The following is an 18,519-nucleotide window of genomic DNA, read 5'->3' as shown; positions in this document are numbered from 1 at the left end:
TAAAGATGCGCTACAATACATTCCAAGGCTTGAGGTCGCAGCCAATTCACCAAATCAGGAATAAATGGATCCCGGAGAAAATAATATACTAGATATGAGCATCGGAATGAAAATAATTGTGCTCTTTTTAACTTTTCAATGAATAGTGGTCAATTGATGGTTGTAATCACTCAATCGCAGTTGTGGGTGTTCCGTCTCATGATAAGCACCGTCCAATCCATAAGTTATTTCGCCAATGAACTGGGTCGATTTATTCCATAATTATTTCACTACATATACATTATTGATCTGAGAAATCTCTTTACATTTCTTCAACCAATTTATCACTGAACCAGAGACAGGGCATCACAGTCCACGGAGAATTCAATAGTAAACGTAATGTTCAAATGGGACGCAATCTATGTTTAAAGTTTGTCATCCACCGATTTTGATTTTAAAATACATTCCTTTTTAAAAAAATACAATTTAATCATTCTGATCTAGTACTGAAAGTAATTCTACAGAAGTTACCCAATCACTCTAAAGATTTTGTTCCCTAAAGTTTAACCTGGATTTTTCGTTTCTGCGCTCGCTGGCTCGACATTTTTGTACCATTTGCGACGACTAGAGGAAAATTGCGGACCCGCAATTGCGGACACGGGAAACCTCGACCTTCTTCCGGGCATGGTTACAAATTTATTTTTAGAAGTTGTTGAACCTGTGCTAATACATCGCTTTCCCCAAAGTTGTTGTTGCAGGGATGACTGTGTCAACGATAAGGGAAGACATCAAGTTCGAAGAAGCGCCTGTTGGAATCTCACATTCACAAGCACTTTTCCGGATACTCAGCGCTCGCCGCTGCAGCTTTTAATATTCCTCTAGGAATAGTCTATCTGTGTACAGTGCACAAGCCTGCTGTCCTGTCGACCACCATGTCAAATTGTTCAGCCTTAGAGGTCAAATCTCATCATATGATGCAGTCGGGCCGCTCAGTAATAATATTGTAGATTGAATTTTCCAACCTGCTTTGTGTCTGGCTTGCTGAAGAGTCTGGAGAGCAAATTCATTATTCAGCAGCCCGCGAGCAGAAGATCATAGAGATTCCAGTTGTTATGATCTGGAATGCACTGCCTGAAAGCAGATAGTAACTTCCAAAAGGGAATTGGAAATATACTTAAAGAGGAAAAACATTGCGGTGCTATGGGGAAAGAGTAGGGGCGTTGGACTAATTGGATAGTTCTTTCAGAGAGCCAGCAGATGCACAATGGGCCAAATGGCCTCCTTCTGGCTTCTATGTTTAGTCAGCAGTAAGAGCTTTCCTTGCAGCCCCGAGCTACTTGATACAATTTGAGTTATTTACCGAAGCTGTTTACTGTAACAACTCTTCTGGAAAGGAAATGATCGGCGGTCTTAGGCTATTCTGGACTCGCGTTTGTGAGAAATCGTAACAAAAAATGGTCCTAGTCAACGGTCCTTGAGCTGAAGCTGGGCGGGTTAGGTTAAAATCGGGACTGAAATTGGTTTCACTTCCCCCCCGTTAACGTTCTTGATGTAACGTTCACTGGTGTCTGTTTTCAGCGAGCCCTGAATATCCAGGCCATTCTCCAATGGTCCAGTATTGCGAAAGCATGACATGCTTGAGTAGGAAACCGTGGGATGTGCCTTGATTTCCATGAGGAATTAGAGAACCATCAACGAGGATCAGGAAAGGAAAGTTCAGAGGAAAAATGATCGCACTGCAGTTTCAATAAAACGGACACTATAAAGGAGGGACGGCAAATTCGGTACTTCAGAAGGGGAATTGAAAAGCACTCCAATTGCATTCAATACTGCGTTAGCGCCCAACCTTGAAACAAACGGTTATGTCATATAAAACCACAACTGGACAGATGTGGGTTGGTGGCAGTTGTCAGAAGATAACAGGAATCAAGCAAACTGCCCACAAATCAATTGAAGTAAAAGTTCCTGGTAAACAGAAGGCTACCGAGGGTACTAGCAAGACCGCTCTAGCTACGGGGGGAGTGAAACCAATTTCAGTCCCGATTTTAACCTAACCCGCCCAGCTTCAGCTCAACGCCCAATTTACACCCGTCCGATTTTGTGCTCCATTAGGGGGTTTGGCTGAACACTTTAAACACCGGGAGGGGGGGATGCAGATCGGCGGCTTGTTTTACACTCTGCCTGATTTTCATTCGCACTGATTTCAATGCAGATGAAAATCGAGCAATATGCAAAACAGACGGCTGATCCCGGGGGTAAAAGCGAACCTTCACCGCAAGAAGTCAAAGGAGTAATATCGGATGCGATGGAAAACGAGAGTCCTACCCGAACCGTCTGTTCCCACCAGGCGGGGTTAGGTTAAAATTATCCCTCCCTCCTCAATAGAATTGAATAACAGGTGATTCCGCCCATTTTGCACAACTGCCCAAGATTAATTTCTACCCCCCGTTTGGTTTTGAGTCGCTTCGTATAAATGGGAGCTCGATTCAAGCAACATCGTGGAGCCTCGCTCTCCAGCGGCGCAATCGGGACATCGACCCCATTGATCCCGGGTTTTCCTCTTCAGAGTCTGGGATAGGAGCTTCGACCGCCCCAGAAGCCGTTCACCATCTTCAGACCACTAACACTTGGGCTCTACTCATAATATGAGGTCAAGGTGGGTTGTTATAACAGCCCATTCAATGACCTCAATTGGGAATGAAAATTAGGAGGTAGCTCTTTAAAGGAGGAGAGAGGATGGCTCTTAAAAGAGCCTTTGTGAATTTGTTGAGTGATTTCTTTGTCTTTAGGGGTAAACCTTGCTCGGGTGGCCGGTTTTCTTCTGCAGCAGAACGGCCTGGGAGTTGGGCAGGACCCCGCCCTGAGCTATGGTGAACCCTCCCAGTAACTTGTTCAGCTCCTCGTCATTGCGGATGGCGAGCGTTGCCCGCCAGCTCCAGGATCTCGGCGGTCAGATACTCGAGAACAGCAGCCAGGTAGACCGGAGCTCCGGCCCGACCTTGTCAGCATAGTGACCCTTGAGCAGCAGCCGGCGGATGAAGCCAACTGGGAACTGGGGACCAGCTCTGATGAAAGAAAGAAAGACTTAAAATTTCTCAACTGCAGGACGGCCCAAAGTACTTTTCAAAGTGAAGTCGCTTAATGTAGGATACACGGCAGCCAATTTGCACACAGCAAGGTCCCTCAAGCAGCAATGTGATAATGACCAGCTAATCTGTTTTTAGGTGTTGGTTGAGGGATAAATATTGGCCAGGACACTGGCTCTTCTGCAAATAGTGCCAGGGGATCTTTTATGTCCACCTGGGAGGGCAGATGAGGCCTCGGTTTAACGTCCCATCCCAAACACAGTACCTCTGACGGTGCAGCACTCCCTCAGTACTGCACTGAAGTGTCAGCCTGGATCATATCAAATCTCTGGAGTGATGCTTGAACTTACACTTAAATGATGATCTACCAATTCATCCTGATCAACAAGGTCAAAGTATGACTTCACTAGATGATGGCATAGATTTTGAACTCATGGTCCGGGCGTATAACTGGTGTTGCTGATCAGCCAACCGTTATAGAAACCGCACGATTTATGTTTCCATTGAATTTTAATTAATTGCTTCGTTTGACTTGAAAGCTCATATCTGGTTAGCAAGAGGAGCAGGATTCTCTGCAGATACTTTGACAGACAACAACAACTTGCATTTATATAGCATCTTTAACGTAGTAAAACGTCCCAAGGCGCTTCACAGGAGCATTATCAAGAAAAGTTTAAAACTGAGCCACGTGAAAGACACAGTGTCTTAAAGGAGGAGAGGTAGAGGGGTTTAGGGAGGGAATTATGGAGCTTAGGGGCCTCCAATGGTGGAGCGATGGAAACCGGGGATACGCAAGAGGCCAGAATTGGAGGAACGCGGAGATCTCGGAGGGTCGTAGGGCTAGAGGAAGTTACAGAAATAGAGAGGGGGAGAGGGAATGGAGGGATTTGAAAACAAGGATGAGGATTATAAAATTGAGCCAGCTCTGTAGCTAGGTGCTGCTAGTTGTGGGTTTATATTTTTATCCAGTTCGTAAATGAATCTGAATCTTGCAGTGATACAGGGCTAATCAGAGCACTCTGTTATACCATATCGCCACATAAGAAGTGAGCAATTGTTTATCAAGCATCAATCTCATGTTGAAGGCTAGCTGAGGAGGAGTATCTTTGTTGTTTTGACATTGTGAGATGAGCACGGGTTGTAATTTTTAAATTTGTTCTCGGGATGTGGACGACACTGGCAAGTCTGCAGTTATTGTTCATCTCTAATTGCCATGTGAAGGTGATGGTGGACCATCTCGAACCACTTGGCCTTGTTACTGTGTGCACAGCCATTTGCTGCATACTCCATGTTAAGTCTTTGTACAGGGTGTTGACAAGGGGAAGCATCTGCCACTAGGGATGAGCAGCAAGTTGGACTATCACATGAGCTCTCTTCAGCACACATGCCCCAGCACAAAAACATCAGGGCAATTTTCCTGTTCCTGTGCCTGCGACTATTGGTTCGCCTGAGCACATCAAATACAGGAAAATGCCTATTAGCCTATTATTATTATTTTTAAATGTAGTCATTACTGTTGTAAGGAGGGAAACCTGGCAGCCAATTTGCCCCCAGCAAAGTCCTACAAACAGCAATGTACCGAATGACCAGATAACCTGTTTTAGTGGTATTGGTTGAGGGATAATTGATGGCCAGGCCACGGGGAGGACTCTGCTACTCTTTGTCAAACAGTTCTGCGGGATTATTTACCTGCACCCGAGAGGGTGGGCTGAGCTTCGTTTTAAAGTTTCATCTGAAAGACAGCGCCTCCGACAGTGCAGCACTCCCTCAGTACTGTACTGAGGTCTCAGCCTGGATTATGTGCTTAAATATCTGGAGTGGCACTTGACCTTCTGACTCAGATGCCAAAGTGCCACTACTGACCCAAGCTGACACCTACGTTTTATAAACACAAGCAACTTCTGAGCATGTCCTTATAAATTCAGATTTCACTATGAATAATTGTGATGGTAGGAAAAATACAAATTTTCAAAACAAATATGTTTAACTTAAATGTTCTGAGATGGATGATTAATATTCGAAAGTGAATCACAATTTATCCAAAGCTCAAAACAGAGTGGTTTAAGATTCCTAACTATTCCTTTCAAGAAATATTCAAGATTTGATGTATTCAACGTAATTCAGTTGAAAATCTTGGGACATGAGAATCCCATTTTTAAAAATATTATTTTCGGTTAGAAAAACTGTAAAGAGTTTTGAGGAGGAGTGAACAAGGAGCACTGGATATCATTCGTCCGACACATTTGATTTTAATGGTATAATGGCGAGTTTACTTTCAATCTGTTAACGACGAGCCCAAATTGTGTTATTGTGCCAGGAGTTAGCAAGACATTTAAAAGTTCATAATTCGAATAAGAAAACGCACTCTCTCGGATATGTTAACTGCATCAATTCCGCAGGGATCGGAGTGGTAATTGCAAGCACGGTGTTAGATATAATCCGGGAATGTTACAAACGAATAAATAAAGTTTATAATCCTTGCTGGTTTCACGAGCTCAGATCAGCTGCTGTGGAAGATAGCAAACTTCCATTTAGCTTCATTTGACGCCAATCGGTTTGATATCAAAGCAGGTGCTGTTCCCGTCAGAATGATGCACGTGTATAATCTCAGGGTATCTGGCTTCGAAGAAAATTCGCCCGTTTTGTAAGAGAGAGAAACACAAAGTGCAGAGGGCAGGGGGTGCACAGGGCGCGGCTGGGCGGCAGGTTGACTCTACCTCGTCCGCCTTGCGCCTTTATAAAGCCGCCGCTGCCGCTCTTACTCCATAATCTTTGTGGCGACGTCGTGTTACCGATGGCTGACATTACTGTTCCTGCCAAGACGGATCTGCCCGCTGTTGCCGCCGCTCTCGCACCTGCGGCTCCCGCAGCTCCTACCGGCCCGGCAGCGGTCCCGGGAGCCACCAAGAAGAAGAGCGCTTACCGGCCGCAGAAAACCCCCTCCGCGGTGGCCGAGCAGATCCTGGAGGCGGTGGCCGCCACGAAGGAGCGCCAGGCTCCCGCCACCTTGGCCACCATGAAGAAGACCATCTCGGCCTCGGGCTACGAGATGGAGAAGAGCGGCGGCGCTCGGCCCGTCCAGTCCGTTAAAACTCTAATCAATAAAGGCTCCTTGGTGCAGGGCGGCGGTGGGTCCAACGGCGGTCCGGGCTCCCTCCAGATCAGTAAACCTCAGGAGGCTGAAGGGGAACCCAAGAAGAAACGACGGGGCAGGAAACCGGCCCCCAAGAGAACAACAACGGCGGCGACGGAGGCCAAACCTCATAAAAGCATCAAGAGACCAAAAGCTGCCAAGAAGTCGGCGGCCAAGAGCCCCCAGAAGGGGAGAACTGCCAAGGCGAAAAAAGCACCCAAGCGGCCCGCAGCACCTCGGGCCGTGGGGCGTAAACGACAGGCCCCGAAGAGGAGGTAGACGGGACAGGAGCGGCAAACCATTTGAACACAAAAGGCTCTTTTCAGAGCCACCCACAAATTCCACCAAAAAAGGAGCTAAAGACATTGATGCTCCCCTTCCTCCTCGATTTTCACCTGAACTGGGTCACAATTTGTCGGCTGGGTCTAGTTATGAACCTGCCGTATCACTTTTACGTGACGAAATGTATTCAGCATTCACTTAGGAACATGTTTGTAATAATATTGAAGGTTTACCTAAAGCATTCACTAAAATAAATGGAAAAATGATGCTCCTTACTCTGCTGCAGATCTTGTGCTGATTCTTCTAGGGGACAATCTGGCGCCTCATTAAACTCAGCGTATCGGCTACAGGGGCGATAGAAAGACCGTGAGGTTAAATATACGAGTCAGTAGAAAATTGGCAGTATTTTTGAGTCCTGTAGTTTTTTCTGAAACCAAATTTAGTTAAGAGTGTGAAAGAAGTTATGTTTTTTTTTAAAAAATAAACTTAGTGGATACTTCTTAAATCTTCTATCACAGGCGGCTAAAATTAAAGCAGATGATGCTAGAAGTTCACAAAACAACTTAACCTATCATCTGAAAAGAGAAATGACAAGGTTAACGGTTAACCTGTCCTGATCCGCCATCTGGGTCTATCTCTTTCCTGGAGAGATTGGTGGGGTTTCTGTGAATGTTTGAAAAGATCCTTCATCAGCATTGCTTATAATGATGAAAAGCACAAGATCTTGACTGTATTGGGTGCGGTCCTTGGTGTCAAAGGTCACCTCGCCCTCTGCTTTGAGTGGTTACCGGGACCGCCCACCTTTTGTGGACAAGCCGGACGATTCGTACTTCCGATTGGCCATAGGCTCCGAACGTGGGAAAATAATCTGAAACATGATTGGCTGAAAACCGGATATTAGCCAATCAAAAATCCTTCTTTCTGCATCCTTCATTAGCATAACGGTGTCTATATATGAGACGGGCGGACGTCTAAATTTGATTGAGTAGAATTCGTTTGAATTGACTGGAATGCCTGAGGCGGCGAGTAAAGGGGCTGCGTCTAGAAAGTTATCGAAGCAGTCACTTACCAAAATCAACAAGAAAACTCCTAAGAAGCGGAGGAGAAGTCGGAAGCTGAGTTATTCCACTTATGTCTACAGAGTGTTAACCCAGGTCCATCCCGCCACCAGGATTTCTTCCAAGGCCATGAGTGTCATGAACTCCTTCGTTGTGGACATCTTCGAGCGCATCGCCTCAGAGGCTTCCCATTTAATTCATTACAATAATCGCCGGACTATCTCAGCCCGGGAGATCCAGAGTGCCGTCCGCCTCATGCTGCCGGGGGAACTGGCCAAACATGCCGTTTCTGAAGGCACGAAAGCTGTTACTAAATACACCAATTCCCTTTAGGTAACCCGGGTAAAAAAAAACCGACACAACGGCTCTTTTAAGAGCCACACACAATAATCAAACGAGGGCTAAATCCAAGCGAAGATGTTTTACGATGTCCAGTGGGGTACTGTTGTAGGCAGCGTTTGTGGCCAAAAGTTGGTGTGTTCCCATCAGATAACTCGCGGATAGTTTACTAATTTGTCGACACCTCGTCGTCAATGTGGTGCGTGTTATCAGCTAGCTGCAGTGGCGCTCGGGGAATGTTGAATTTGGTTGTTTAAATCAACTTAAAAACTGACGTTCGAGCAGGAAAAAAAAGCAGTAAAAGCAACAAACGTAAAAGGCGCAATTAAATAAGAGCCAGACTGAATGTATTATCGTTATTTGAAAACGGCTAAGTTTCCCATGTCCTTCCTCGCCGCTTTATTAAGGCTCTGCTAATTACAGACGAAAATCTGCACTCAGATTAAAGCAGTTTTCGGTAAGATATCAATTTTAATCGACGATTCTACATACCCATAGCAACAAAACTACTCTAGTGGTATGTCTTTGTGTGACACTGACAAACGGATCACCCTCTTTACATGGTCTTGAGATCTGTAACAAAAAAATAGAATTATCAGAGCCTGTTTGGATGTTTTGTTTGTCATGAATTCGGTGACACATTTGTAGAGCAATTTAGTTGCATTTTCTAGTGACAGTGCTAATGAAATATTAAACAAAAAAACAGTAATTGGCAGCTTCGTTGAGGTGAATATCTGGATAGAATAACGTAGCATTGTCTCAATCACAGGACTAAATTAGCAATTAGAGATTATGTTGAAGTGAAGAATCTCAGGCTTTTATAGGTGAACCATATGGTCTATATTGCTGTCCACCATTCAACCAAAAGGGAATTGCTGAAGACCTGGATTTTCATCTGAATAAAATTGGTTGAATATTAAGAATAAAGTGCATTGTAAGTTCAGACAGGAGGGTCCTGTATGGGCTAACTAAGGGTCTTCTTGCTATTTTCTTTACTGCTTCAGAAATCGAGGAGAGACAGAGCTACATACAATAGTTGACAAGATTGCACTCTGATGAATTCGCCCCAGGATTCAAGCACAATGTGTGATGTCCTTTCTTTTGTCTTTGCTTTGAGAGTTATCGCAGAAGCGAAATTACTGCAGCCAACTTCATGAGACATACAATACGAATCATAGAGGCTACCAGGCGAAAATTGCAGCCCAAGAAAGTCATCTGAAAAGTGCTTCCAGTCTCGACTAGAAAGCATGTTCACTTCAGCCAACAGCATTTTCTTTACAGCTTGATCAATCACACGAGATCTTGATTACTTACCTTTATTGCAATAGAAAATCGCAGGGAACAGTGCTCGATATTTGATTCTAATTTACTTAATAAAAACGAGTTTACATTAATAGTCCTTTCCGCAGGAGGTGGTTACATCCGATCAGAAACAATGGCAGAAGAAATAACCAGTGAAAAAACGATTTCATTGTCGTCTTCATTCTCTCTGTACTAATGTTGAGCATTAAAATGATTAATGGCCTTGCAATGGATAGAATATAAACTGGAACAAGTCGAAATTACTGGATGATGTACGAACATAGTTTTTATGATGAAAAAAAATTAGGAAGGCAAAAAGCGAGCAAAATTGCTCCAAAATTGAAGAGAGCAAAATGCAATGTGATTGGGGAAATGGGATGACATTGCATTTTTGACTATTAATAATAATAATGACTTTAAAAATACTCCTAATTTCTATACCTCTCAATTCGTGAAATCCCCTTAAAACATTTCCGGAAAAAGAATACTGTGTGAGAATGTGTGTATTTCAATTGCAATTCCGTTTCTCCACTATTTCTTCATAAATCAGACGTCTGGCGCTAGAGATCAGTTAATCGGCTTTTCTCTGCCTCTCCTCCAAGGACTAGGATGTGTGTTCTTACAGCTATTGAGAATTTATGTAGGGTAATGCGGCATTTCTTACACTTTTCTTTTAATGGTTTTATTCTTGTCTAATATGCTCCCCTCAGACAAAAGCCACCAATAAACTCAATCTGCTCGTGAGTTTGCGATTTGCTCTCTGGGGACTCTCTGGTGCATTACTTTTATTTTCATTTTACAAGCTGGAATGGATGAATTGGATTTGCAGTTGGAATTCATTATTTTTGCTACTGACATTGGGAACCTATTTAAATTCCGTGTGTCCCCAAAGTTTGCTGGGATTTTTTGCCTTAGGCCCCTTTTATAATCAGGGGAGTTTAGGGTGTTCTTTTTTTTAATAAAAAGCAAATAAAAATCAAATAATAATTTTACTATATTGGTCAAGGATCCACTCCAGTCCCTGCGGTGCATACCGGTCACAAGTTTGCTGTTTTTTTCTTTTTTTGTTGTGATTTTTAGGCCCCCCTTTTAAAAGAAGGGGGGGTGTAGGGTGTGCTTCAATACTAAAAAGAACCAAAACCGAGTTTACAAGTTTGCTGTTTATCTAACTTGAAAAACAGCTTATGCTAATTAGGGATGGATAAGACGTCGATTCCCATTCGCCAAATATTAATATTTCTCCTGAATTAAAGGCCTATCAGAAACAAAGACAATATAATTAACCAATGAAAAACGACTGCGTCCCTATCCCGCCGACTGATATAAAAGCAGAAGCGACCGATGCAACCCGATTATTTTGGAGTAGTTGAGAGTTTGAACAGGATGTCTGGCCGTGGTAAAACTGGAGGGAAAGGGCGCGCCAAAGCCAAGACTCGTTCATCCAGAGCCGGTCTCCAGTTTCCAGTTGGTCGTATCCACCGGCTGCTGCGCAAGGGTCACTATGCAGACCGGGTCGGGGCCGGAGCTCCGGTCTACCTGGCTGCTGTTCTCGAGTACTTGACCGCCGAGATCCTGGAGCTGGCCGGCAACGCGGCCCGCGACAACAAGAAGACCAGGATCATCCCCCGCCACCTGCAGCTCGCCATCCGCAACGACGAGGAGCTGAACAAGTTGCTGGGAGGGGTCACCATAGCCCAGGGCGGGGTTCTGCCCAATATTCAGGCCGTCCTGCTGCCGAAGAAAACCGGGCACCCGAGCAAGGTTTACCCCTAAAGACAAAGAAATCACTCAACAAATTCACAAAGGCTCTTTTAAGAGCCACCCACCTCCTTCTAAAGAGTTCGAATCAGATTGTCGCGTATACTCGGGATTTTAATTTAAACAAACTTAGAAAAGTTATATTAAACGTTGTATCCTTCAGGGAGCCTCCACTGGGAATCTGCCAGCGGAGTTTCGTCCCGAAATTCATCTAATTTCATTATCTATATTAACTATATATGGAATATTGTTGAGCAATGAATTAATTTACTAGGTGAATGTAACCCAATGTTTTCGACATAAAATCTAAGATCTAAATTCGTGGCCAACAACGTATAGTCTACAGGATTTAACTGGTGTGAACAGCAGGAACGCTTTGCAATCAAAATGTTATCTTATTAAAGATTATTTGTTCCTGTACGCCGTTACAATAGTTTTGTTGGTGATTTTTTTGTGATTTTTCTTTTTAAATAATATGTTAAACTAAGAAACAAGGTAGAGAACACCTGTAAGAAATATTGAACAAAAATGCTGCATTTTTATCAGTGCAGCAGCTGCAAGGAGTCACTGAACCATCTTTCTCTCGAAAGAGGAGCGAAAAGAGTTTGTCCACAACCCCCAGGCTATTTCATGCCTTTTCGGCGATGTGTTGGAGGGCGGGCTGAGGTACGGCCTCGGGAGGAGTCCGTTCTGGACAAACACCATCGGCTGATGTTACAATAAAGAAAAAAAAAGGTTTGCGAAGGCGGACGCACCGAGTGGGAATGTGACGGTTCTGTGACCAGAGAGAGAAAAAAACAAACAGCGGGAGGGAACCAACTGCCATTTCCCGCCAAAAACGCATAGCCTCTTACAGCACAGAAGGAGGCCATTCGGCCTGTTGTGCCTGTGCCAGCTCTTTGAAAGAGCTGCCCAATTAGTCCCACACCCCAGCTCTTTCCCCATAACCCTGAAAATTAGTCCTCTTCAAGTACATGTCCAATTGCCTTTTGAAAGCTCCTATGGAATCTGATTCCACCACCCTTTCAGGTAATACGTTCCAGATCATAACAACCCTCTGTGTGAAATAAAAATCTCTGCATTTCCCCTCTACTTCGTTTGCCAACTATTTTAAATTGTATGTTTGTATGTATCTATGTCCTGCCAGAAACAGCGGTGGAAACAATCACTTTAATCGCTTTTTAAGAAGATCAAATATGAAATATGTAGCATTTGAAGGTTTTTTTTGGGAAAGGGAGTATGTGGATAGTTCTTTCAGACGAATAGCTGTGCTGTAAAATTCAATGGCCTTGCTTTTAAAAGGGGAGTGGATAAATATTTGAAAAATAAAATATGGGGAAAGGGCGGGGAATGGGAGGAAGCGGAACGCTTTCAGAGCCATCACAGGCACATTGGGCCGAATGGTCGCCTTCTATCATTCCTTATGATATTCTTGTGGTTTTAATTTGTTTTTCGCATTTTCCTTGAATTAATAGGGCAGGGAGGGGGGGTGGTGGGATGAGATGCTCAGTGAGTTACGATCTGGATTGCGCTGCCTGAAAGGGTGGTGAAAGCAGATTCAAAAGTAACTTTGAAAAGGGAATTGAATAATTGAAAAGGAAAAATGTTGCAGGTATTGGGGAAAGAACAGGGGGGGGAACTAATTGGATAGTTCTTTGAAAGATCTGGCAACGGCACGATGGGCAGAATGGCCTGCTTTTGTGTTGTATGGTTGATTTAACATCAGGCAAATGCTGCTCTTAATCTGTTAGCAAAAAAACCCACTAACATTCATGTTATTCAAACATTTGCCCTTCAGTCGCTTCTCTGCATCACAGCCTTTTTTCCAACGGATTTAGTTAGTGGCTCTTAAAAGAGCCTTTGGTTTCGTTACTTAAATACGTAAAAGTGCCGCGGAAAATTTTAGGCGCGCTCCCCACGGATGCGCCGAGCCAGGTGGATGTCCTTGGGCATGATGGTGACCCGCTTGGCGTGGATGGCGCACAGGTTGGTGTCCTCGAAGAGGCCGACCAGGTAAGCCTCGCTGGCCTCCTGCAGGGCCATGACGGCCGAGCTCTGGAAGCGCAGGTCGGTCTTGAAGTCCTGCGCGATCTCGCGGACCAGGCGCTGGAAGGGCAGTTTGCGGATCAGCAGCTCGGTGGACTTCTGGTAGCGGCGGATCTCCCGCAGGGCCACGGTGCCGGGCCGGTAGCGGTGGGGCTTCTTCACCCCGCCGGTAGCCGGGGCGCTCTTGCGGGCGGCCTTGGTGGCCAGCTGCTTGCGGGGAGCTTTCCCTCCGGTGGACTTGCGCGCAGTTTGTTTGGTCCTCGCCATTTCTTCCTCTTCTTTCGATCTGAATTTTAATTCTTCGCCGAAAGAGACTGGGCTGTGATTTTTATAGTGCCCGCCGGTCGAGTGGCACCTTGTTATTGGCTGGAAGCTCCAGAAATCTTTTATTTGATTGGCGCGTTTTTCAATCCGCTCTAATACTGTAACTCAACCGAAAAAAAGAGGGAAAAAGTAACAAAAATAAAAAGGGCGTTTATAGAATAAAAACTTTTCTTTAGAAACCCAGAAGGAGACACTGGGCTGCTCATCAAACCAAAAAAACTAACTAAAGTAACTAAAATGCCCCCTTTTTAGAGGGGCAGAATAGAAATCCAAATCATCAATAAAAACAAAGGAAACTTATCAAATTACATAATAATGTTGCCTCCCGCATCCAATATGCCCACCAGTCCCTGCGGTGCCCAAAGAACTGATCTGTGGGACTGAATAATCAGTCATTATTATTACATCTGAATTATGTTACATTGATCATTGAAAATTACTGGATCTTGATATAAGCTGACAGATTTAATTTCACAAGTTTTCAGCGGCGTGGTTCGTACAAAACATGACACAGTAACTACAATATTTTGTATTGGTCATATAGCGTAAATCAGGAATGTCAACTCATTTTAAGTTAACAAAAATATTTTAATACAAAATTTCCATGACACTACCAAATCTGAACATAGGAAAAAATGAAACGGTGGAGTTAATTTTACGATTAAATTAAGTCAGGCTTTCAGCTCCAAATGCCCGTGGATTCTCGAAAGAAAGGAAAATAAAGGTGAGGGGTTTCATTCTTTGAGATCCTGTCGATACTTCAAACGACAAACAACTGAGAACAAATAGTCCCTTCTGGATATCGTGAGTGGCTCTGAAAAGAGCCTTTTGGGTTGAATTTTAAAGCGGAATATCAAGATGTTTTATTTGCAGCTGGTGTATTTGGTGACGGCCTTTGTCCCTTCCGAGACGGCGTGTTTGGCCAGTTCCCCGGGCAGCAGGAGGCGGACGGTGGTCTGGATCTCCCTGGAGGAGATGGTCTGCCGTTTGCTGTAGCGGATGAGGCGGGAAGCCTCGCAGGCGATGCGCTCGAAGATGTCGTTGACGAAGGAGTTGATGACACTCATGGCCGAGGAGGAGATGCCCGTGTCCGGGTGGACCTGCTTCAGCACTTTATAGATGTAGATGCTATAACTCTGCTTCCTTGTCTTTCGGCGCTTCTTTTCACCCTTGGCCCGCTTCTTGGTGGCCGCTTTCTTTGGCCCCTTTTTAGGAGCCATACCTTTTGACGCCGCTTCAGGCATCCCGAACGAACAAACAGGTTTGTTGTGGGGAAAACCCGCTTGGGCGCGTTATTTAATAGCTCGCTGTATGCAAATGAGGAATCGGAAACTGATGCATTCCTATTGGTGAAAAGGCGCATATTTTGATGTTGCTATTATGAGATAGAAACAATGGGGTCTAATTGGCCAATCAGAAACGCTCACTCAGGTTTCAGGCAAACTACAAACAAGTGCAAACTGTGGGAGGGTCTCAACACCACCGGGGGGGGGGGGGGGAGCTTGAAATGTCCGTTTTGTAAAACACGTTGTCCTGTTTCGCCCCGATGAGCCGCACTAAATTCACCATCAGTCTGGCGATCCTGGGCGGGGGGGGGGGGGGGGGGAGGGAATTCAAGGTGATCAAGGGGGCTGAACCAGTTAGGGCTGGGAAACTCGGCAGGGTGACCTGGGGACTGATCAGTTATGTGATCGCGCCTGGGAACAGAAAGGTGCCACTTGGCTCATCGAATCATAGATTGATCCAGCACATAAGGAGGCCATTGGGCCCATCGTACCTAGAAGTTTACAACATGGAAACAGGCCCTTCGGCCCAACATGTCCATGTCGCCCAGTTTATACCACTAAGCTAGTCCCAGTTGCCTGCACTTGGCCCATATCCCTCTATACCCATCTTACCCATGTAACTGTCCAAATGCTTTTTAAAAGACAAAATTGTACCCGCCTCTACTACTGCTCTTTGAAACATTTAGTCCCATTCCCCTGCTGTTTGCCCACAGCCTTGCAATTTTTTTTTTTCCTTTTCAAGTATTTATCCAATTCCATTTTGAAAGTTATTATTGAATCTGCTTCCACCGCCCTTTCACGGACCGCAATCCAGATCATAACCACTCGCTGCGTAAAAAAAAAATCTAGGAACATAGGATCCATTCAGACCCTTTTAGCCTGTTCCGCCGTTCAATTAGATCTGTCACCTTCTCTATCTCTAGCATCTTCTCCTCATCTCACCTCTGGTTCCATTGCCAATTACCTTAATGAAAAAAGTGACTGACTGTTCAAATTATTGCTGAATCCTAGAGGGTGACATTTGTTATGGGCAACAGCGTAAAAGGGGCAATAGCGAATCGGCAGCCCGTTTTTACACTCAGACGAAATTTCTTTTGCATTGAAGTCAATGGAATATAAAATCGGGGGCAGAGTAAAACGAGCTGCCGATTCGCTATGGCCCGTTTTGCGCCGCAGCCCAAGGTGAATTTCACCCCCATAGTTATCAAGAGCAATTTCACCGAGACACGTATGATGGGCTCAGATTTCCTGCAATGCCTTTCCACGGGATGATGTGCTGGTTTTCACAGGGCAGTGCATCTCACGCACTCCACCTACATGAGACAAACTAAACTCTTTTTGGATTGGTTAGTCGTGGCTGTCAGGAAACTGTTCCAGCGGAGCTGCGAACTGGGCTGTTTAGCTGCAATAGGCATTAAATCTTCACCTTTCAGTGCACAAACCAGCTCCATTCCAGTTGCAGATGGTGTGAAATCGATCATGCGGGAATCCAGGTGGAGTTTGGGTCATCAGCTGTTAAAAGCCTGAGTCCACTTTTTTATATCTCAAGATATACTTTATTTCATAAAATTTAAAGATACACATAGTTCAATGTAAAAAGACACAATTTCAAGCAATGCTGTTCAAACTAACACCATGCAGATTGTACACACTATGATCTCATTATTACAATTCAAAACACAGTACATATCTTCCAATACATTCTGTACAATACAAAGCGGGGTGGCCTTACATGGTGGCCTTTCCCCATAGAACCTTTGACGAGGCTGCACCTCGCTTCAGTGCGACCCTCAGCACGTACTCCTGGACCTTGGAATGTGCCAGTCGGCAACACTCAGTCATGGACAGCTCCGTCAGCGGGAAGACCTGCATGTTTCGGGCAGACCAAAGGGCCTCCTTCACTGAGTTGATGGTCTTCTAGCAGCAGCTGATTACTGTCTTGGTGAGCATCCAGGGAACAACCCGTAGAGCAGCGTCCTGTATTACCGAGATGTTTGGGATGAACGGGGACGGATACGAACGCATCTCTCTCCACACGCTCTGCGCGAAGGGGCAGTCCACCAGGAAGTGGACGACGGTCTCGTCCCCACCACAGTCTCGAGGGCAGCTCATGGTGGCGATGAGATTCCGTGCGTGTTGGAAGGACCGCACTGAGAGGGCCCTTCTCATCACCATCCAGGCTACATCCTGGTGCCTATTGGTCAGTTCTGGTGATGAGACATTCTGCCAATTGGCGTTGACCGTCTGGTTGGGGAACTGCCCGATTGGATCCACCCTCTCCCTTCCCTGCAGGACTCTCAGAATGTTTTGGTGTCGATCACTGTCTGACGGCCTTGTGGTTGAAGGGGTTCCTCCTCAGGAACTTCTCTACCTCGGACAGGTGGTGGGGTACAGTCCAGAGGACAGCCCTGCCTGACTCCAGATCTGATCGGAAAGCTCTCTGACTCCCACCCGTTAATTAGGAGTATGCTATGGATGTCCGTGTAGAGCAGTGGGATCCAATTGCGGATTCCCTCCCCAAACCCCATTTTGGAGAGCACGTGCATCATTTACTTGTGGGATATTCTGCTTTTGTCAGCTCGTCCAAAGTCAGCGGCCAATCCATGCCCTCCCGCTCGCTGTCTTCTAAGACCTCCATGATAGAGAACAGGGAAGGATTGGGAGGCCGTGCTGTATGTGGGCTTCGTGTCATACAGCTTGGCTGATCCTCAGTATGTCAGCCTGCGAAGACGTCACCGAGCCATCTTCCTCCTTCAGGCTGCTGATCACAGAGGTCTATCTGTGCAGCTTCTGGAAGAAGAAGCGTGGGCAGGAACGGAAGGTGAGGCTTGCAGGAACGGAATGAGGCTGGCTGGCCCTTCACCTTTCAGAGTTCCTCCCCGACTTCGACCCCCATCGACTGCAGATGGAGCAGATCCTGTATGCTTTTCTGGAGCTGGGACACTTCCCTCCGTCTCTCTCTCTTGCCTTCTGAACACCTTCAAGGATGAAGAACCTCTTGATGTTGACCTTGATCACTTCCCACCAGTGCACCGTGGAGTCAGAGAGGGGTTTCACGGTTCTTTAGTTCCTCGATGTTCTCCAGGAGCAACAGTCTCGTGATCAGCTTCCATATCCCCCTGCCAGCCTTCTGGTCCTCCTGCGATTGACAGTCAGCCAGTAGGAGGCAGTGGTCAGAGAAGAACACTGGCTGGGCATCAGTGGATCTGACCTTGAGCGTTTGAGGCACAAAAAGGAAGTCTATCCTGGAAGAGACAGACCAGTCTGGCCTGGACCAGGTGTATCTCCGCGGCGCTCCGTCTGCGGGGTTGCTGAAGACGTTGCGAAGCTTTGCGCCTTTCACCGCTTCTATCAGGAGTTTGGTCGTGGTGTCCAGTATTCTGTTAACTCTGCTGGATCGTCCAGCCCCATCGATGATGCAGTTGAAGTCTCCGGCGAGAACCACCGACCTGGAGGTCGCCAGCAGCATCGGGAGATGCTGGATCCCCTCCATCCGCTCGCTCCTGAGGGTCGAGGCATACATATTGATCAGTCAGAGCAGGGCGTTCTTGTACAGAATGTCTGCTACGAGCAGGCGGACCCCCAGCACCTCCTTAACCTCGGTGATGGTGAATTGACCACCTCGCAGCAGAATCCCTGGGTCCGAGGAATGACTATCGTTGCCTCCCGATCAGATCGACTGCCCCTGGGTCCACATCCATGACCACTGCCGGTAGATGCTGAGGTACGGGTTCCCACACTCCTGCAAGAACAGAGTGTCCCTCTTGACCCCGGACAGGTAGTTCAGGGTCGTAGCACATCGCGTAGTCGATTTAATACTATTCACATTTCTGGATGCAATTTTTAAAACCATTTTGAAAATACAAAAAGGACAACTATTAAGGTCTTACAATTGTATCAGTCGGCGTCCATTTCCAACCCTCAGT

At 45.8% G+C, this 18,519-nt stretch overlaps 4 protein-coding genes across 4 annotated transcripts; 2 read left to right on the top strand and 2 right to left on the bottom strand.

Annotated features, from left to right (window-relative positions):
- Nucleotides 1–7,490: 7,490 nt before the first annotated feature.
- LOC137304895 (histone H2B type 1-L-like) lies at nt 7,491–7,969 on the top strand. The gene has a single exon (XM_067973687.1). The coding sequence runs from the start codon at nt 7,491–7,493 to the stop codon at nt 7,869–7,871; it is 381 nt and encodes a 126-aa protein (XP_067829788.1). The 3' UTR covers nt 7,872–7,969.
- A 2,593-nt stretch (nt 7,970–10,562) lies between these two features.
- LOC137304894 (histone H2A-like) lies at nt 10,563–11,313 on the top strand. Its single transcript, XM_067973686.1, has one exon. It carries the CDS (start codon nt 10,563–10,565, stop codon nt 10,950–10,952), a length of 390 nt encoding a protein of 129 aa, XP_067829787.1. The 3' UTR covers nt 10,953–11,313.
- A 1,526-nt stretch (nt 11,314–12,839) lies between these two features.
- On the bottom strand, nt 12,840–13,250 carry LOC137304893 (histone H3-like). The gene has a single exon (XM_067973685.1). The coding sequence runs from the start codon at nt 13,248–13,250 to the stop codon at nt 12,840–12,842; it is 411 nt and encodes a 136-aa protein (XP_067829786.1).
- Nucleotides 13,251–13,916: 666 nt separating this feature from the next.
- On the bottom strand, nt 13,917–14,551 carry LOC137304892 (histone H2B 8-like). Its single transcript, XM_067973684.1, has one exon. It carries the CDS (start codon nt 14,549–14,551, stop codon nt 14,171–14,173), a length of 381 nt encoding a protein of 126 aa, XP_067829785.1. The 3' UTR covers nt 13,917–14,170.
- Between the last annotated feature and the right edge of the window lie 3,968 nt (nt 14,552–18,519).

This window comes from Heptranchias perlo, chromosome 39 (genome assembly GCF_035084215.1).
Source record: "Heptranchias perlo isolate sHepPer1 chromosome 39, sHepPer1.hap1, whole genome shotgun sequence".
In the NCBI taxonomy this organism is placed as follows: Eukaryota; Metazoa; Chordata; class Chondrichthyes; order Hexanchiformes; family Hexanchidae; genus Heptranchias; species Heptranchias perlo.
The sequence above is the reverse complement of the archived record's forward strand: the minus strand, read 5'-3'. Positions and strand labels throughout refer to the sequence as shown.